This window comes from Squalius cephalus (genome assembly GCF_949319135.1).
Source record: "Squalius cephalus genome assembly, chromosome: 7".
NCBI classification, from domain to species: Eukaryota; Metazoa; Chordata; class Actinopteri; order Cypriniformes; family Leuciscidae; genus Squalius; species Squalius cephalus.
Window position 1 is genome coordinate 37,918,724 of NC_137128.1, and position 20,701 is coordinate 37,939,424.

The 20,701-nt window shown below is 39.3% G+C and overlaps 4 protein-coding genes across 9 annotated transcripts in view; 1 reads left to right on the plus strand and 3 right to left on the minus strand.

Moving 5' to 3' along the window:
• Positions 1-472: 472 nt before the first annotated feature.
• Positions 473-3,070, minus strand: ftr16 (finTRIM family, member 16; the record flags this gene model as incomplete). The annotated part of the gene is given in 7 exon segments (XM_079875377.1): positions 473-1,077; positions 1,166-1,225; positions 1,390-1,549; positions 1,662-1,895; positions 2,097-2,192; positions 2,478-2,552; positions 2,555-3,070. Coding segments are annotated over 7 exon segments (1,680 nt in total). The 3' UTR covers positions 473-538.
• A 1,735-nt stretch (positions 3,071-4,805) lies between these two features.
• Positions 4,806-8,031, minus strand: LOC307160974 (E3 ubiquitin/ISG15 ligase TRIM25-like). Its single transcript, XM_079875380.1, has 6 exons — positions 7,344-8,031; positions 6,951-7,046; positions 6,522-6,755; positions 6,259-6,418; positions 6,062-6,121; positions 4,806-5,574 (listed from the first exon to the last, which is right to left on the minus strand). The coding sequence occupies exons 1-6, from the start codon at positions 7,929-7,931 to the stop codon at positions 5,048-5,050; spliced, it is 1,665 nt and encodes a 554-aa protein (XP_079731506.1). The 5' UTR covers positions 7,932-8,031; the 3' UTR covers positions 4,806-5,047.
• Positions 8,032-9,007: 976 nt separating this feature from the next.
• On the minus strand, positions 9,008-12,573 carry LOC307160976 (E3 ubiquitin/ISG15 ligase TRIM25-like). The gene is made up of 6 exons (XM_079875382.1): positions 11,846-12,573; positions 11,396-11,491; positions 10,964-11,197; positions 10,701-10,860; positions 10,511-10,570; positions 9,008-9,734 (listed from the first exon to the last, which is right to left on the minus strand). The coding sequence occupies exons 1-6, from the start codon at positions 12,434-12,436 to the stop codon at positions 9,211-9,213; spliced, it is 1,665 nt and encodes a 554-aa protein (XP_079731508.1). The 5' UTR covers positions 12,437-12,573; the 3' UTR covers positions 9,008-9,210.
• Positions 12,574-13,954: 1,381 nt separating this feature from the next.
• The window catches only part of arhgap12a (Rho GTPase activating protein 12a), a 36,185-nt gene continuing 29,438 nt past the window's right edge, over positions 13,955-20,701 (plus strand). For 2 of the 6 annotated variants that reach the window (XM_079875340.1, XM_079875343.1), the window contains exon 1: positions 14,060-14,145. The gene's annotated coding sequence lies outside the window, so the exon portion shown is untranslated. Of the gene's footprint in view, positions 14,146-20,701 lie in introns of all 6 variants that reach the window. The other 4 variants (XM_079875342.1, XM_079875345.1, XM_079875344.1 and 1 more) reach the window with 4 other exon arrangements.

Sequence of the window (20,701 nt, forward strand, 5' to 3'; positions counted from 1 at the left end):
GTCTTCACTGTATAAATTAAATAGGATTCATATAATTCATAGTTTATTTTTGTTAAAGCAACAAAAGTGATTTTCTCTTTCTCTTTTGTTGTTTGATTAACATTGGTGACACAAACAGTTGCAGGTATATTGGGCTGCTGTCACTTAAAGGCGAACGCACATTGGTAATGACAAGCATCCGTTTTCTTTCTCTGTTTACAACTCATAAACGACTGCATTCACGAGGAAACTCGTCGAGATGGGCATTTTGACTTAATTTTCCATGCACATGTCTGTTTAAGCACAAATAGATAAGAAAGGGAAGGGAATTCGGTGTTCACGAACTTCACGTGCTGTCTGCGTGGCTCTGTGTGTGTGGCTCAGTCTTTTTGCACTTGATGTTTAAATTGACAGGACTTAAAAACACATGCAAATGATAAACTGTCACTCTGATGGTTAAACTTTGCAATTAATCTGCGAATTACATGCGTTACGGATCACAGATCAACTATGAATCCTATAAAAGCCTATCGCACATCCTGCAGCCCTTTAGCCTATTCTATTTTGTGATATCACACAGTTTCACTGATCCATAAACTCTAAAGCCAGGATAGAGAGGCTGAGTGAATGTGGTGTGGACTCTGTGAATGAGGGTCATTGTGTCAGAGACGCTGTAGAAGGACAGAGTTCCTGCACTGTGATCCACATACACTCCTATTCTAGAGGAGATGGAGACGGCAAGGAGTTCAGTCTCTGTGTCATTGTGACAGAATGAGTATTTGCAGTAACTGGAGGGAAAGTAATACAAACTCCAAGACTGATCATTATATCCCAATGCACATTCAAAAAAACCCTGTCTCTTCCTGCTGATGCTCTTATATGACACTGATATACACACTCCTCTCCCATTCCACTCTACTTCCCAGTAACAGCGTCCACACACACTCTCTCGACACAACACCTGAGTCAAACTATCAAATCTGTCTGGATGATCAGGATACCGCTGGTCTGTGTTGGTTTCAGTAATCATTCTGTTCTCCTCAGACAAACATAGGTATTTATGCACTGTGTTTGCATCCAGCGTGAACCGACGGGAATCTGAAAGATAAAACACATAATCTTTCTCTAAATCAGGAAATTACTGACATCAAATGGGAAGATTTCACCCACTAGTGTTGTGCCTTACATTGAAGAAACTCCTCCCTTGTCTTTGGTTCAGGGGTGGATACAATATCGATGTATTTTACTATGAAAACCAAAAGACATATTCAGTGTAATATTAAAGAAAACATTGAAAGAAACAATGTATTCTGTATTAATATTTTATTATATTTTTATTTTACTGTATTGATTTTTCTAGCATGATGCTTAAATTATTTCTGAAAGTAAAAGAACAATCCAGTGCATTACCCATATCAGACATCTTTTCTATTTCCTCTCTGCAGAAATGCTCCAGTTTCTCTCTCAGATGAGACACAGATTTACCAACATCATCAAAAGAGAGACGAGGACTGACAGTGATGCTGGGTAAGTCTGTAGATCCAGGAGGGACAGAGAAAGACTGGAAACTCTACACAGACACAAAGACACAACAGAAACAGCAAGTAAAGACACAGAAACATTAGAAAACACAATCTCTTCCCTTCTTAAAGACACTGTCCTGTTTGTCAGATCTCTGTTACCTGGAGGAATTGAATGTGATCATCTGTGTGTGAAAGCTGCTCCAGCTCAGTGTCTCTCCTCCTCAGATCCTCAATCTCCTGCTCCAGTCGCTCCAGTCGTTCTTCAGCTCGACTCACTGCAGTCTTTTCCTGGTCTCTGATCAGCTGTGTCACCTCAGAGCGGCTTCTCTCAATGGAGCGGATCAGCTCAGTAAAGATCCTCTCACTGTCCTCCACTGCTGCCTGTGCAGAGCGCTGTTAGGACACACACACAGAGACGCATTAGAACCAGTCCATTCACTCAGCTCTTACTGGTCCCTCACACAGCCTGTTCCCCACAGTGGGCTTCAGTGGGACTGAAAGAGCTCCAGCACTGGCTCCTCACGGACTGACTGGAGGAGAGTCCTAACTGAGTCTGAAACAGCTCTTCCAGCAGTTCTTCTGCTCTAAACTCACCTTGTGAGACTCTACAGCCTCTCTCAGCTCCTCAAGCTCCTTCTGTCTCTCCTCCATTCTCTGCTGGTTTGTTCTCTGCATTTCCTCCAACTGTCTCTGTTGGGAAAGTTTACTGATAAGTGTGTACTGTTTTGGGATCCTTTTTAATATGTATTTTTAGAAGCTTTTATCTCATGTAAACAATCGCTATCTATGTTTGTTCACAAATTTATTTTAAGATGGTTGAGTAATGGCACTGCCATAATCCAACACTAACCAATATGAACTTATTGTTTGAACTCTTTCAATAATGCTCATACACAATAGAATTGGGGGGGGGGGGGGGGGGGGGGGGCATATTTCACATGCATTTGACATTTAAGCACTTTCTTTAGTTCATACCAGTTTCTCAGTTCTCTCTGCTGCAACTGATACAGTGTCATGGTTTGTGTGTTCATCCACCATGCACAGCAAACAAAAATGCACTTCTGTTCACTACGACAGTAAATCTCCAGCAGTTTCTCATGTTGAGGGCAGATCATCTCCTGAAGTCGTCCAGTGGCGTCCATTAGATTGTGTCTCTTACCTTTGAAGAAAATCTCATGTTGTTCCAGATGATTTTGACAGTAAGAGTTCAGACACACCAGACAGGACTTGATGGCTTTGTTTTTGTCCTCAGTACAGACGTCACACTCCACATCTCCAGACTCAGTGTAACACTGAGCAGGACGAGCAGCTTGTAGTTTTGTCTTCTTGAGTTTCTCCACCACTTCAGCCAGCATGGTGTTTTTACCTAAAACAGGTCTTGTAGTGAAGCTCTGTCTGCACTGAGGGCAGCTGTAGACTCCCTTCTGATCATCCTGATCCCAGAAGCCTGTGATACAGATCATACAGTAACTGTGTCCACAGGGAATGGTCACTGGATTCTTAATTAAATCCAGACAGATTGAACAACTGAACTGATCCTGAGCCAAAGAAACACTGAATTCTACCATTTTACTATTTTACTGTTTAGTCTAGCCCTTATAAACAGAAAAAAACACAAAACTGCTGAATCCCACACCCAGACTGAGCAGGAAGTAGTGATGAGTTTCACTTTCACTTTCCCTGAAGGTAGGAGTGGCTGAAAGATGGAGAAAGAGAGGGAAAGCAGGAGAGAGAGAGAGAGAGAGAGAGAGAGAGAGAGAGAGAGAGAGAGAGAGAGAGAGAGAGAGAGAGAGAGAGAGAGAGAGTGAGAGAGAGAGAGAGAGAGCTGGTCAGATAAGGTAAGGTTCACTGCCCTCTACTGATCACTAATACTAATGTTGATGTTAATACTAATGTCCTCTCACTGTCCCTACAATGAGTCTTCAGTAAATCATAATTATAAATAATTGTAGAATAGTTTGTTGCTTTTATAACTGCAAAATGATTGTCATGTTATTACTTTATTAAATAATGACCATGCTAAACTTAAAATGTATGTCTCATCACAAAGCATTAACTGTCTTGTCAATTAGAAAGTGTTTAAAAATCATAGGATATTTAGTAGAATGAACTACTGATAGTTATGGAAGAAGAATGGAAAAGCAGTGACACAAACTTACATTAAAATGTAAATAAAATAACAAAAAACATGTCCAGGTATGCATCAACATCCAGCGGGTTTAGGGTAAAGCATCATCATGTAATACATAGAAGTGTGTGACCATTGTGCTCTTAAGCTGCAGTCTTAATGGAAGGCCAATAGATTAGGACTGACCCTGTCTGTGATCGGCCTGTAAGTCACTGAGGTTAAAATAAATGACTGCTTCACGACTTACTGTAAACATGTTGAGGCAAAATGAGAAGATCCAGAGGTACAGTGACAGAAGCAACAATATGAGACTCAACTGTAACCATTAGTTCTGGAAAACATCATACATATTTGTATCTTCATTCAAGTAAAAGTCTCTCTAAAGTGTCACTGTTGAATCCACTGTTGTTTAATAAACATTTAATATTTAAAGGGGGGGTGAAACACTCAGTTTCAGTCAATCTCATGTTAATCTTGAGTACCTATAGAGTAGTATTGCATCCTTCATATCTCCAAATAGTCTTTAGTTTTATTATATTTATAAAAGAAAGATAGGCTGTTCCGAGTCTTTCCGGAAAAAAACGAGCGACTGGAGGCGTGCCGTGTGGGCGGAGCGCCGATAGCTAACAACACACAGGCATTTGAAGCAGTTTTACTCACCGCCTGCGGTTCCAACGCACGACCGTGAACCTTTATCGTTGGGACTGCTCCATCCTTAAGCATTAGACGATCTGCAAACCCGGCGTCGAACTGGGCCTTGTTTATAAAACCTATGCAGCGCTACCGATGATTTCCTGTTGAAGCGCGTTGATGTGCGCGGTCTCGCTCTCCTCTGGTCGACGTGTGTGCGGGCGCGCTTTTCCGAGAGAAATGCTCATATAAGGAGTTCCACTCTCGTCTACGTCATTAGATCCACGATCGAAAAAAACCAGCCGAAACTTGTACCAACCCGGAAGTAAGATTTTCGGCACAGAAATTCTCCGTTATTCGTCCAAAATATTTTTTTTAAACTTTGGCCATGTTTAGCATGAGAATCCATCTCTTTAACACTGTAAACAACTCTGAATGCATGAAACACCATTGTACCCCCCCTTTAAAGACAAAGAGGATCCTCTAAATTCACTCAATGAATATGTATACGTATTAATGTATGATTGAAGAAAACACAACAAAATGCCTCTCATGCTTCTTATTTATTTTATTTGCATTAAGCAAGTAAATTGAGTTACATTACAAGTATTATTTCTACTGTTGGTGTCAATGATGATGTTTCCACATTCATCTTTTTTATACTCTATGTTTATGAACATTTATTCATCCGATTAATCTAAGAAAAGGCTCCACTCAGCATTTCAGTGATATGGATTTACCATTGACCTCAGACATGATTCTCTGTACCATCAATGCAGTTCAATTCTCACAGTTTTACTTTTGAAATATGTGGTCCCAAAAAGTAAACTCTAAAGCCAGGATAGAGAGGCTGAGTGAATGTGGTGTGGACTCTGTGAATGAGGGTCATTGTGTCAGAGACGCTGTAGAAGGACAGAGTTCCTGCACTGTGATCCACATACACTCCTATTCTAGAGGAGCTGGAGACTACAGGGAGTTTAGTCTTTTTTTTATCGTACCAGAATAAACATTTGGAGGAAGAGCAAAATAATCTCCAAGACTGAATGTTGCGTCCAAAAATACATTCATTTCCCTCTCCCTTCCTACTGATGCTCTTATATGACACTGATATACCCACCTCACCACTCCACTCAACCTCCCAGTAACAGCGTCCACACACACTCTCTCGACACAACACCTGCTCCAGAGTATCAAATCTGTCTGGATGATCCGGATACGACTGGACTGTGTCAGTGTATTTAATAACTCGGTTCCCTTCAGACAGACAAATTCTTTTATGCGCTGTATTTATATCCACAGTGAACTGACGGAAATCTGATGGAAACAAAACAAATAATCTACATCAGGAAATAACTATTTGAAATATTAACAGTTGCAAGAGTTTTATTTTTATATCTTATTTTATTCAACAAAGATTAACAGAGAATAAATGTATGACTAAATGTTGGTGTCAGTCAGATTATAAGGGGGTAAATCAATGTCGTAGTAGTCGTAGTGTGTTTGTGTGGTTCAGGTAAACCCTATGTTATGGGGACAAAATGCCCCCACAAAGAACAATATCCAAAATCCTTGTCCTTGTGGGGACATTTTTGTTCCCTATGAGGAAAACAGCTTATAAATCATATTGTAATATTTTTTGAAAATTTTAAATGCAGAAACTTTTCTATCATGTTTTAGGGTTTGGAGATAAAAGATACAGTTTGTACAGTATAAAAAATCATTATGTCTATGGAAAGTCCACATAAAACATGAAAACCCAACATATGTCTGTGTGTGTGTGTGTGTGTGTGTAGAGACTTACATTGTACAAATTTCCCCCTGGTCTTGAATTCGGGTGTGGGAATGATCTCAATGTATGTTACTGTGGAATATGAAAAAAAGTACAGAGAACATTAAATGTACATATTTCATATGAATTTTTTGTGCACTTTTCATTCCAGTTTATATTTCATGATGAACCACTTAATTCTGTGATTACATAAATGATCCAGTACTTACCTTTTCCAGATATCTTTTCTATTTCCTCTCTGCAGAAATGCTCCATTTTCTCTCTCAGAAGAGACACAGATTTACCAACATCGTCAAAAGAGAGACGAGGACTGACAGTGATGCTGGACGAGTCTGTAGATCCAGGAGGGACAGAGAGAGACTGGAAACTCTACACAGACACAAAGACACAGCAGCTAAAGACACAGAAACATTAGAAAACGCAATATCTTCTCTTCCTAAAGACACTGTCCTGTTTGTCAGATCTCTGTTACCTGGAGGAATTGAATGTGATCATCTGTGTGTGAAAGCTGCTCCAGCTCAGTGTCTCTCCTCCTCAGATCCTCAATCTCCTGCTCCAGTCGCTCCAGTTGTTCTTCAGCTCGACTCACTGCAGTCTTTTCCTGGTCTCTGATCAGCTGTGTCACCTCAGAGCGGCTTCTCTCAATGGAGCGGATCAGTTTAGTAAAGATCCTCTCACTGTCCTCCACTGCTGCCTGTGCAGAGCGCTGTTAGGACACAGAGACGCATTAGAACCAGTCCATTCACTCAGCTCTTACTGGTCCCTCACACAGCCTGTTCCCCACAGTGGGCTTCAGTGGGACTGAAAGAGCTCCAGCACTGGCTCCTCACGGACTGACTGGAGGAGAGTCCTAACTGAGTCTGAAACAGCTCTTCCAGCAGTTCTTCTGCTCTAAACTCACCTTGTGAGACTCTACAGCCTCTCTCAGCTCCTCAAGCTCCTTCAGTTTCTCATCCATTCTCTGCTGGTTTGTTCTCTGTGTCTCTTCTAACTGTCTCTGTCGGGAAAGTTTATTGTTTAATATGCAGTGTGTATGCAGTTTGATAAGAAAAACATGTTTACATTAAAATTTATCTAAATCAATGTTTGTACATAGTACGTTTGTGTTCACCTTACAAATCAAATTGTTCATTTCTGATATCACCTGCAACTAGATGTTAATTAAATAGATTTTCCAGAAGATATTTGTAAAACACATGGCACAGCATGATAAACAAAATCCTTTATATGTTCAATTTCATCACATTGCAATTGATATTAATATTTGCATTATAGTCTCAATATCAGTTAATACCTGTTTCTCAGTCCTCTCTGCTGCAGCTGATACAGTCTCATGATTTTTGTGCACATCCATTGAACATAAATAACATATACAGTGTTGATCAGTACGACAGTAAATCTCCAGCAGTTTCTCATGTTGAGGGCAGATCATCTCCTGAAGTCGTCCAGTGTCGTCCATTAGATTGTGTCTTTTACTTTTGAAGAAAATCTCATGTTGTTCCAGATGATTTTGACAGTAAGAGTTCAGACACACCAGACAGGACTTGATGGCTTTGTTTTTGTCCCCAGTACAGACGTCACACCCCACATCTCCAGATTCAGTGTAACACTGAGCAGGACGAGCTTGTAGTTTTGTCTTCTTGAGTTTCTCCACCACTTCAGCCAGCATGGTGTTTTTACCTAAAACAGGTCTTGTAGTGAAGGTCTGTCTGCACTGAGGGCAGCTGTTGACTCCCTTCTGATCATCCTGATCCCAGAAGCCTGTGATACAGATCATACAGTAACTGTGTCCACAGGGAATGGTCACTGGATTCTTCAGTAGATCCAGACAGATTGAACAACTGAACTGATCCTGAGCCAAAGAAACACTGGATTCTGCCATTTTACTGCAAAACAGTAACTCACAAACAGTTTAGCCCTCAGAAACAGAAAACCCACACCCAGACTGAGCAGGAAGTAGTGATGAGTTTCATTTTTACAGAACTGAAGGTAGGAGTGGTAACTGACTTACAGAGGGGGAAAGAGGGAAAGCGAGAGAACTGGTAAGATGTCTAAACTGTTACGCTCTGCTGCTCTCTATTGGACACAAATAATAATGTCGTCGACCATAAAAACATTCCTCTCAATATGAACTGAATAACTGTAAATGTGAATAAATGTGACACCGCTGTTGTCTGCAGTCAGAGATGCTTTATAGCTGATTCGACTTCGTTTCATAACGGAGAAATTTAACAACATCGACTCTTGAACTGAATTGAATAAACATTGAACTGACTCAAAGTGAGAGCTGCTTATGGCTGAACTGAACTCATTTCAGAATTGAAGTTTACACAGTTATTGAACTGAACAGAATCAACACTGAACCGACTTCAGCTGAATAACACTAGGCCTATTCTCTATTTTACCCAGAATTGAGTCTGACTCAAAGATTATAGAACTACAATTCACCCCAAAAATGGATCTCCAAAAAAGTCTTTAATATGAATGACAATTAAAATGGCAATATATTATATTGATAATTCATTTTTATTAACAATACTCTAATTTAATGATTTCATTTTACAGTTTATGTGTGATTGTTAATGCTTTTACAGTATAATTTTATTCAATATTGTACAAATGTCAATGTTTTTTACAATTATTTTTGTTATTATTTGTTTCTTCATTCAAATATTTTACTTTTTACAACCTCTTAAGTCATTTTGCAATTTATCTTTAGTAAGATGATAAAATTATCTTTAAAAGATAAACTTTCTCTGCTTCTTTTTATTGAAGTAAAATCTGAGTTGTTTCACTGTTGATCACACTGCATGTTTTTTCACTCACGTTTCATATTTAAACAGAATGAACAGCAACACCTTTGACCTGCAAGGTTGTTAATTCATAACTGTGATGTCATGAACTCAGATTCCAAGTTTCAATAAGTAGTAGGGCAAAATAAATGACATGAGGGCCTTTGGTTCTCTCATTTTTATTTATTTACAGCATACAGTGACAGACAGTATGAATATTATTTGTCCTATTGGTTACAATAAAGATTATTCATTGTTATTCTTTCACTCATACATTACAACCATTATTAGATTAATGTAATACGATTTTTACTTATATTTTTATTAGTAATATCACATGCTGTAGTAGCCTATATGACTTTGTATCATCTATTTTGTGATATCACACAGTTTCACTGATCCATAAACTCTAAAGCCAGGATAGAGAGGCTGAGTGAATGTGGTGTGGACTCTGTGAATGAGGGTCATTGTGTCAGAGACGCTGTAGAAGGACAGAGTTCCTGCACTGTGATCCACATACACTCCTATTCTAGAGGAGCTGGAGACTACAGGGAGTTTAGTCTTTTTTTTATCATACCAGAGTAAACATGCAAAGGAAGTGCAAAATAATCTCCAAGACTGAATGTTGCGTCCAAAAATACATTCATTTTCCTCTCCTTTCCTACTGATGCTCTTATATGACACTGATATACCCACCTCACCACTCCACTCAACCTCCCAGTAACAGCGTCCACACACACTCTCTCGACACAACACCTGCTCCAGAGTATCAAATCTGTCTGGATGATCCGGATACGACTGGACTGTGTCAGTGTATTTAATCACTCGGTTCCCGTCAGACAGACAAATACTTTTATACGCTGTATTTAAATCCACAGTGAACTGACGGAAATCTGATGGAAACAAAACAAATAATCTACATCAGGAAATAACTATTTGAAATATTAACAGTTGCAAGAGTTTTTATTTTTATCTTATTTTATTTAACTAAGATTTGTTAGATTATTAGTAATGAACAGACAGGAGACAGATTTTAACATGGAAGCTTTACTAAAACTCACATTCCCCACGCATGACACACATGCACACATTACACATCCAAAACAGCCTAGTATAAATGTATGACTACATAGTGGAGTCAATCAGATTATAAGGGGGTAAATCAATGTCGTAGTAGTAGTAGTAGTGTGTTTGTGTGGTTCAGGTAAACCCTATGTTATGGGGACAAATGCCCCCACAAAGAACAATATCCAAAATCCTTGTCCTTGTGGGGACATTTTTGTTCCCTATGAGGAAAACAGCTTATAAATCATATTATGTTATGTTATGTGTTATGTTATGTTATGTTATTTTTTGAAAATGTAAAATGCAGAAAGTTTTCTGTCATGGGTAGGTTTAGGGTTTGGAGATAAAATATACAGTTTGTATAGTATAAAAAAAGCATTAGGTCTATGGAAATCCAACATATACAATCCAACTAACCCAACATATGTGTGTGTGTGTGTGTGTGTGTGTGTGTGTGTGTGTGTGTGTGTGTGTGTGTGTGTGTGTGTGTGTGTGTGTGTGTGTGTGTGTGTGTGTGTGTGTGTGTGTGTGTGTGTGTGTGTGTGTGATGTGTGCCATGTGTGTGTGTGTGTCTGTCTGTGTGTGTGTGTGTATAGAGACTTACAATGTAAAAATTCCTCCCTGGTCTTGAGCTCGGGTATGGGAATTATCTCAATGTATGTTACTGTGGAATATCGATAAAAGTACAGAGAACATTAAATATACATCTATTTAATATTATTACTTTTCATTCCACATTATGTTTCATGATGAATCACTTAATTCTGGGAGTACACAAATGATCCAGTACTTACCTTTTCCAGATATCTTTTCTATTTCCTCTCTGCAGAAATGCTCCAGTTTCTCTCTCAGAAGAGACACAGATTTACCAACATCATCAAAAGAGAGACGAGGACTGACAGTGATGCTGGGCGAGTCTGTAGATCCAGGAGGGACAGAGAGAGACTGGAAACTCTACACAGACACAAAGACACAGCAGCTAAAGACACAGAAACATTAGAAAACGCAATCTCTTCTCTTCCTAAAGACACTGTCCTGTTTGTCAGATCTCTGTTACCTGGAGGAATTGAATGTGATCATCTGTGTGTGAAAGCTGCTCCAGCTCAGTGTCTCTCCTCCTCAGATCCTCAATCTCCTGCTCCAGTCGCTCCAGTCGTTCTTCAGCTCGACTCACTGCAGTCTTTTCCTGGTCTCTGATCAGCTGTGTCACCTCAGAGCAGCTTCTCTCAATGGAGCGGATCAGTTTAGTAAAGATCCTCTCACTGTCCTCCACTGCTGCCTGTGCAAAGCGCTGTTAGGACACAGAGACGCATTAGAACCAGTCCATTCACTCAGCTCTTACTGGTCCCTCACACAGCCTGTTGTTCCCCACAGTGGGCTTCAGTGGGACTGAAAGAGCTCCAGCACTGGCTCCTCACGGACTGACTGGAGGAGAGATCTAACTGAGTCTGAAACAGCTCTTCCAGCAGTTCTTCTGCTCTAAACTCACCTTGTGAGACTCTACAGCCTCTCTCAGCTCCTCAAGCTCCTTCAGTTTCTCATCCATTCTCTGCTGGTTTGTTCTCTGTGTCTCTTCTAACTGTCTCTGTTGGGAAAGTGTATTTTTTAATATGCAGTGTGTATATGTGTTTGATAATAAAAACATGTTAACATTCAAATATATCTAAATCAATGGGTTAGTAAGTACATAGTACTTTTGTGTTAACCTTACAAATCAAATTGTTCAAAACTTATCAGATTTAATAAAAGTATCAGATTTCATTTCTGATATCACCCGCTACTATTTAGATGTTACTTAAATCATATAGCAACTTCCAGATTTTCCAGAAGATATTTGTAAAACACATGGCACAGCATGATAAACAAAACCGTTTATAATATGTTTAAATTTATCATTTTGCAATTGATATTAATATTTGGATTATATAATTGTTAGTACCTGTTTCTCAGTCCTCTCTGCTGCAGCTGATACAGTCTCATGATTTTTGTGCACATCCATTGTACATAAATAACATATACAGTGTTGATCAGTACGACAGTAAATCTCCAGTAGTTTCTCATGTTGAGGGCAGATCATCTCCTGAAGTCGTCCAGTGGCATCCATTAGATTGTGTCTCTTACCTTTGAAGAAAATCTCATGTTGTTCCAGATGATTTTGACAGTAAGAGTTCAGACACACCAGACAGGACTTGATGGCTTTGTTTTTGTCCCCAGTACAGACGTCACACTCCACATCTCCAGATTCAGTGTAACACTGAGCAGGACGAGCAGCTTGTAGTTTTGTCTTCTTGAGTTTCTCCACCACTTCAGCCAGCATGGTGTTTTTACCTAAAACAGGTCTTGTAGTGAAGGTCTGTCTGCACTGAGGGCAGCTGTTGACTCCCTTCTGATCATCCTGATCCCAGAAGCCTGTGATACAGATCATACAGTAACTGTGTCCACAGGGAATGGTCACTGGATTCTTCAGTAGATCCAGACAGATTGAACAACTGAACTGATCCTGAGCCAAAGAAACACTGGATTCTGCCATTTAGTAACTCACAAACAGTTTAGCCCTCAGAAACAGAACCCCCCCACAAAACTGCTGAATCCCACACCCAGAATGAGCAGGAAGTAGTGATGAGTTTCATTTCCACTGAACTGAAGGTGATGTGGCTACTGGCTGACAGAAGGGGAAAGAGAGGGAAAGCGAGAGAACTGGTAAGATGTCTAAACTGTTACAATCTAATGCTCTGCTGCTCTCTATTGGACACAAATAATAATGTCGACCATAAAAACATTCCTCTCAATATGAACTGAATAACTGTAAATGTGAATAAATGTGACACCGCTGTTGTCTGCAGTCAGAGATGCTTTATAGCTGATTCGACTTCGTTTCATAACGGAGAAATTTAGCAACATCGACTCTGTTATTGAACTGAATTGAATAAACATTGAACTGACTCAAAGTGAGAGCTGCTTATGGCTGAACTGAACTCATTTCAGAATTGAAGTTTACACAGTTATTGAAATGAACAGAATCAACACTGAAGCGACTTCAGATGAATAACAACACCAGGCCTATTCTCTATTTTAGAGCTGATTTACAGAATAATTTGAATTTGTTCTATTTTCTAAGTTTGTATCATTTAACTTGACTGTTCACAACCGTCCCTAAAATTAATCTACAGTAAATCATTTGATCAGATTAACACATCAATCAGATGACAATTGATAAAACTTAAATTAACATTAAATAATAAATAAATAATTAAACAACTTAGATTAAACATAAATAATTGTAAAATAGTTTGTAGCTTTTTAACTGCTGCATGATTTCTATGTGATTACTTTGCAAAATAATGTCTATAATAATTTTTCAATTCTTGTCTTGTCACATTACATGTAATGTAATTACTGCAGTCTTGACAAAGTCTATTTGGAAAAGTTTAAAAAAATTTAGGATATTTATAAGTGTGAAATGGTGAGAGTTGTGAAAGAATGGAACAGCATGACACAAACTTAATTATAAAGGATCTGAAATCTGGATCAAACCTTCAGTAGGCTGTTGATCAAACTTTAGTAGGATTGGGATTTGAAAATGGAAGAGGATGTTTGCCTACATGGTGACATGTTCCATTTAGAGAACTGGTGATCTGGATTTGGTATGTTTTTGGAAAAGTTTGTATCTGGATCACAGTGATCCAATCCAGTGTTCCAAAATCGAAATCATTCTGATCCAAATTAAACTTTTTGAACAACTGGGCCCAGGCCTCAAGATCACACAGTACAGGTATCCTAGCATAATAACAACAGGTAACCTATCGTTCATCACATTAACATGTTTTCCCTGAAAACTGTGCTTATGCTCTCTTTCTCTAAAATAAATGCCACTTGATGTAACAATTTTGATTGTAACGCAATATAAATACTGACCCCAAATATTTTGGAGGGCACTGCTTTTTCAGTTTGACTTTTGTGAGTTTTCTGTCTATTGCCTCACGGTGGCGTCAGTGTCCCGTCAAAGGTCCCTCTACAGTCCAAGTGAAGTTCACAGGCACCGGCCCGTGAGGAGCGCGTGGGAGCGGTGAGGCGGGACTGTGGGGATAGTGGGCGCGAGCGTGCCGGAGGAGTTCGCTCGCGCCGCGACTCAGGAACAACCTTAACTTCGACGCTCAACTACCCAGCAAGACCAATGAGCCTCCAATTCAGCCTGTTTCTTTGTCTATAGCTCACGAAACACCTGGAATATCTCGTCAGGTACGTTCATCTGTCGGTAAACTGTGAAAATAGGTACAATGATAGGCGTTTCATCTTGTTTTACGGATTTTTTAAAACGCGTTAGCAGGTTAGCAGGTAGGAATGAGAGCGAACCTGTTTCCTCAGGTGTGCTTAACTCTTCTCTGCTGAGTAAACAGCATTTATACAGACATTAACACTGAATTAAACGAGAAAATGAAACTTTAAAGTTTAATTTGAGAGGTTAATCTGTCACAGAGGTGAGTTTTAAAGTGTGTCCCTCACCTGAGGGAGTGAATTTCACCTGACCTCAGATTATTTAAGATTTAGCGTCTTTCTGTTTTTCATGAACATGATTTATATACATATAATTTTCACTTTTATTGAACTTGTCTCGTCATTTTTGTTAAATTTGAGAGGAAAAGTTGATTGCGTGAAATGTCACATTGATGTCGTGTAACGTTATTGTTTGAAGTGTGTAAATGACATAGCTACATTTATGTTATACACCGAGGAAAGTGACAAGGAAATTGCTAACGTTAATTTTATGTCATATATTGGGCGAAATTATAGCCTAATTGGCAATGGCAAACCGTGAAACGCTATTTTACATATTCTGCCATGTATTTTTAACACTTAGTTTACATGGCCTTTCCCATAAATCCCGGATTAAAATCAGTATTACAGCACTTTAAATTGTTGTCATGTTGACAGCAGGGGAGTATGTATGTGAGAGAGAGATTGTGTTTGAGATATGAGGTTTCTGTGTGGGCGGAGCTTCTGTCACATGCTTTGCTCGTACATTGTCTTGTTAAAATTTTTGTGCATTATTTATTCAGTTAACTGAAACATTTTCTTTGTGCTGTTCGCTGGCATACACGTCTTTCATTCACTGCAGTTTCCCATGACAGATGTCTCTGTGTGTTTAATGCTAAAGACATTGTGAATTAAACTTAGTCTGTCTTCTAGTCCAAAAACATGAAAGAAAGCTTTGATCTTTCTCTATAGGGTTCAGTTCATGTGGAAATTAGTCATGCTCGTCTCAAAAGTATGTTATAGCTAGAAATGCTTTGTTTGAGCACTATTATTATTATTTTCTTAAATCCTTATCCAATAATCATGAATTACTGGGAAGTTATGGAAAAATAAATTCATTGGAATTAGTAGGAACTTTCTTTTTTATCTCTCTTTTCTTTATCTCTGTGCATCCCAACAAAATCCTATTCTCCGTCACTTCACCTCAGGATTTACTCTTCCTGATGCCATGATCACTCATTGGATCAGGCTTGTGTTCAGTAAGCCAGTGTTTAGCTGCTGTGTTCAGAGGTCTCTGGTTAAAGAGTTAGTTCACCCAAAAATGAAAATTCTGTCATAAATTACTCACCCTTATGTCATGCCAAACCCGTAAGACTTTCGTTCACAAATTAAGATCTTTTAAATGAAATCTGAGAGCTTTCTGTCCTTCCATTGACAGTCTATGTATACCACTTTCAAGCCCCAGAAAGGTAGTAAAGACTAGGGCTGGGTATTGCAAACAATTTGGCGATTCGATTCTTATTTATATAGTTTCGATTCGATTTCGATTCGATTCAACATCGATTAGTTATCAATATTTTATTTAAAATGTTAATTTTGTAGACATGGAATCCATATTTCAATGTAAATGCTGGTAACTGAAACCGTCCTTCTTAGCTATATTACTGAAATACACATTTGGGTCCACACAATTATGTTTAATTCATTTTTACTTTTACTTTGAGTAACAAACATTTGAACAGATTTAAATAATAATAAATATGCACATTCAATGCACACAATGTAGGAACAAACTACACTGTATTACTGTAAACAAAACCCAAAAAGGGTTTTTCAAAATTCAAAAGGGTTCATAAAGCCCTTGTCTGGACATTGTGTATACATACTGTATACATAACTAACAGTTCTTTAACAAGAATTCATAAATATGCACACAAGGTAAGTAGCACAAACTGCACAATGCTCATTATTGTAAAGAAATAAAACCAGTGCAACACTGAAATTCATTAACACCTTGAATCGTTTAAGAAATAAAACAAATTTTAAAATTTTAAAACACGCTCATAAAGCCCTTGTCTGGACATTGCTTACCCTAACCCAAACATACTAACTGTTCATAAATATAACTGTCCTACAACTCATTTTTTTATTGCCAATTTTTTTCTGCAAAAAGATTAGCTGGTCAACATGGTCTGACCTAAGGCAGCTCCTTTGCGCTGTGATTAGGCTACATCACCATCAGTTGAAAAAACTCTCTCCGCAGGAACACTTGTTCCAGGCACACACAGATATCACTTTGCTTGTTGTGCTAAAAGAGTATACTCTTCTGCATGCATCTTCCACCAGATTAGTGGGTTTTCAGAGAGAAGGACAGGTTTGACTTCCCTCTACCTTGCCACTTCCTCCTCTACAATTTCAGTGACAGTTTTCTTTGATGCTGGGGCTGCTGCTTTGTAGACTGGTCCAAGGAGATCCATCAGTGCAGATGTTTTTGGCTTCTTGGGTGATGTGGGGGCTTCTGCATCTCTCACATCATCAGGAGGACCCAAGGAGTTGTCATTCTGCTGAACAGGCACAGTGACTTCACCGCAAGCACTGTCAGTTCCTTGTTGCTTAAAGATAAAATAACAAAAAAATACATTTAAAATATAATGGTAATAAATTATCACAAAGAAAATACCGTCTAGTTCTGATCAAAATAAACCAAAAACACTATTTCCTTTCTACACTGGTACAACTTACATTCAGTGTTTTCATTTGCTCCAGACTAACAATTTCCCTCATCAGTCTTGAAAATGTGTTGTCACGATCCTCTTCAGACAAGAAGGGAAGGGCCTGTTTCCTTCAGGCCAGCATATCTTAAGGATATATTTGACTTTTTGTCATATGCAGTTATACGTCCATACACAAGTCAAAGGTACATAGTCATTTATTAAAGTGTTGCTGATTGCATTTAATTGATTGTTTTAATCTATATATGTTTGTAAATTGATTTAATGTATGTAATCTATATTTAGTTTACACAGGGTCTATAAATCAACACTACTACAGAATTAAAAAAAAGTTTAAAGGGCCCCTATTATGCCATTTTAAAGTTTCCTAATGTTGTTTTGGAGTCTCCTACAACAGGTTTACATGCATCAAAGGTCAAACTGTTGCCTTTTCTCATAATATACATTTGCACATCACCACATTTTCAATGATTCTCAAACGACTCATCAATTGAATCAGTCTCTCTAAATCCCTCCTTTCCGCGAGCTACTCTGCTCTGATTGGCCTGACAGCTCAGTCTGTTGTGATTGGTTTACCGTGTACAGCACGTCGAAAACAAAAACTCCCATTGCCATAACAATGTCAGCTCTGCATGCCCTGAGGCTTCCTACACTGTAAACTAAACACAATAACGAACAATGATGTTGATTTTACCATATCAATGCGAGCGCGAGTCCGATGATGAAACATTCATTGGAAGAACTAGTTATTCAACCCGAACCTCCATCGCAAGGACGACTCGGGCAGGACGTTTCTCAGTGATACACTACTCAGTTTGAGGTACATGAGATGATGCAACTGTAATTCATCAGCATCAGCATAAACAAGTGCATGTCCATCAACCGATTATTTTACTTGTACTAATTTATTTACCGAGTATTTTTCTAATATATTGCGGTGAACACTAGTTTACTCAAACTAGTGAGAACGACAGACAATCTGCATTAATAGACACAGTTTTAGGTAATAGTGGCCCACAACTGATTAGCAGAAGTATTTCAGTAAGACAGTAATAATGTGAGTTAGCCGGTTAGCAGGAGACCAACACAATATAAAACTCAAAACTAAGTATTTTGAACACCATCTTTCAAGAGCAAGCGGTTTGTAAATCCTGCATTGAACTCCGAGATTTGAGAAGCAGTCGTCAGTAACATAAAGGGAACACAGCAAAAGTTTAGGATTATACTGCTGTGATATCGTGGTAAAGATGAACTTTAACCACTGATTCTTCACACTTGTCCTTGGGCAGTAAAAAAAAAAGGCTTTTCCTTCACATTGTAGAGCACAGCGTCTTCTCGACATGATGCTATCCAGTATCCACAGGAATCAGCTGCTGGTTTGAGGTTCAAGTTTTCCCTGGTGTCTGCGTGCGCAATAAGTGGGCGGGCAATATGTTAATGTTTCGTCTTGGCGTCACGACGAAACGGCTTATGACTCATTTGAAAAACAATTCATTTCATTGAATCAGAGTCGACTCTTACATTTGAAAGACAATAACTTTATATACGGTGCACTTTCAGATTTAAAACTTTGCAGGATGTTTTCATTCACTTAGAGCTATAGGCTATGTTACACACTACATGAAAGGTCATTTTCAAAAATCCATAATAGGGGCCCTTTAATAAAAGTTTAAAAAAAGTAAACATACCTTGACATTAGGTTGTCATGTTGTAACAACTCGTCTGATATCAAAGACAAAATGAAACATAACCATAAATGGCATAAACAGTGAGCCTCAACTCAAAACCCCTCTTAAGAAAAAAGAGTGAGCCATCTCCAAATCGAGCCACCACATGGCTTACCAGCTAGATTACTTGTTCTTCTTTATATGGGTATTCTAACCCCCTTACCTGAGGGTGTTACCCCCTGGTGACCAGGAAGATAATTACAAAACAGCTATAGTCAGCCAGTAATAAAACACTCTGGAACTGTTACAATGTATTGTGGATTTAAAGTCCTTGATGATTGTGGAGTCGCTGCGTGCAGTTCTCATCTGTAACAGCCGTGCATGCAGAGGACCAATGACCACTCCTCAGACATGGCTAGTGTAGCAGCTTTCATGGGATTCATGCCGTTATGTCAGCGTCTGACAAAGTGCAGAGATCTTTCTCACTTCTGCGAACCTCAGGTGAGAGCAGCGCTGCGGATATGACTGGCTGCTGTTCCACTGAATTACAACGTCAGTCTTCAGCTTATGCGAGGGTAGATCCAGTAGCTTTTGTTTGACTTTCAGAGTACGGCTGGCGATGCTGCTTCTATGAAAGAAGCCAGTGATTCGTCTGACTTTGTCAAGCAATTGAGACACTTTTGGGAGTTTGAGTGCTGCTTGCGATGCTAAGTTCAGCGTGTGCGCGTAGCAACCGACGTGAAGCACATCATTAATTCCACCACACAAACCATATTAGCTGCATTGTCGGTAACCAGGGCCGGTTCTTTCTCGGTAATACCCCACTCATTTAAGGCCTCATTCAACAATGCTGCGATGTTACTTGCTGTGTGGCTGGTGTGGACAGCCCGGGTTTGCAAAACATGCGACACGAGTGTCCAGTCACTTGCGATATAGTGACATGTGATAGTGACATACGAGTCAGTCGCCCTGGATGACCAGCTGTCACAGATAAGGGCAACTCTTTCTGCCGACTTGAGAGATGCTGCGACATTGGTCTTAACCGTTGCATACTTTTTCGGTATCGCCATTTCACTGAGGTACTTGCATGTTACCATCATGTACCGTGGTTCCAAAACATTAATACGATTTTGAAAGCCCTCATTCTCAACTATGCTGTAGGGGTGTAAACCCTTGCAAATCAGCATTACTATGGCGTCTGTTATTTTCTTAGCGCGAGGTGAATCTGACTGTAGTTTGCAGGCAAATGCAACGTCTAGCCGTTGCTGTCCAGAATCACAAAAACCAAAGAGCTTGTCAGTGTGTCATCTGGACAGGTGGTTTCGTAGGTTTGTTGTGTTGTTTCAGAATCTTAGGCTAGCTCTTGCGGACACAACTTGCAAATGACAGTGATTTTGTCGACCTCATCTTCACCGTCACTGCCTTTGAGCATGAAATACTTCCACACGTCAGACTTTAATTTTGCTGGCGCTGGCTTCAATTGGCTACCGTGACCTTCCGCCATGATCCTCTGTTTTTTTGTTTTGTTTTGTGGAGCATCTCGAAAGAAGGTGACATCTTCAGGACGAAAGTCGAAGTACAGATAATATTCACATCTTCTCAAGTAAAGCACACACAAGTATAGATTCAGGGATTTCCCGAATCGACATCGTTCCATTAAAGGGGGGGTGAAATGCTCATTTTCACTCAATCTCCTGTTAATCTTGAGTACCTATAGAGTAGTATTGCATCCTTCATATCTCCAAAACGTCTTTAGTTTTATTATATTTATAAGTTAAAGATTGGCTGTACCGAGTCTTTCCGGAAAAAACCGAGCGGCTGGGGGCGGGCCGTGTGGGCGGTGTGCTATAGCTGTGCTAACTGATCTAACAACAACACAGAGAGACATTTGAAGTAGTTTACTCACCGTGACTGCTCGATCCTTAAGCATTAGACGATCTGCAAATAAGTCGATCTGGGCTTTGTTTATAAAACAATCATCGTCGAAATGCAGGGAACAAAGAGTCGTGCACAACCTCCGTTGATGCTTCGAAAAAACAAACTCCATCCACTATTCCCTTAACGCTGGGTTCTTTGGGAATCTGTGCAGGGTTGTCTTGCCCTGCCAACCAAAAACCCACTTCTTTGGTGACATTGACTTCC

Bases quoted from the DNA above. Each gene is read 5' to 3' on its own strand.
- LOC307160974 (XM_079875380.1), bottom strand. From the start codon at position 7,931: ATGGCAGAATCCAGTGTTTCTTTGGCTCAGGATCAGTTCAGTTGTTCA. The intron at 7,047-7,343 runs GTATTAACTGAT...CTTTCCCGACAG, and splicing joins CAGAGAGGACTGAGAAACAG to AGACAGTTAGAAGAGACACA. The intron at 5,575-6,061 runs GTAAGTCTCTAC...TGTTTCCATCAG, and splicing joins CAGGGGGAAATTTGTACAAT to ATTTCCGTCAGTTCACTGTG.
- LOC307160976 (XM_079875382.1), bottom strand. From the start codon at position 12,436: ATGGCAGAATCCAGTGTTTCTTTGGCTCAGGATCAGTTCAGTTGTTCA. The intron at 11,198-11,395 runs GTGAGTTTAGAG...GTGTCCTAACAG, and splicing joins AGGCTGTAGAGTCTCACAAG to CGCTTTGCACAGGCAGCAGT. The intron at 10,571-10,700 runs GTAAGTACTGGA...GATATTCCACAG, and splicing joins AGAAAAGATATCTGGAAAAG to TAACATACATTGAGATAATT.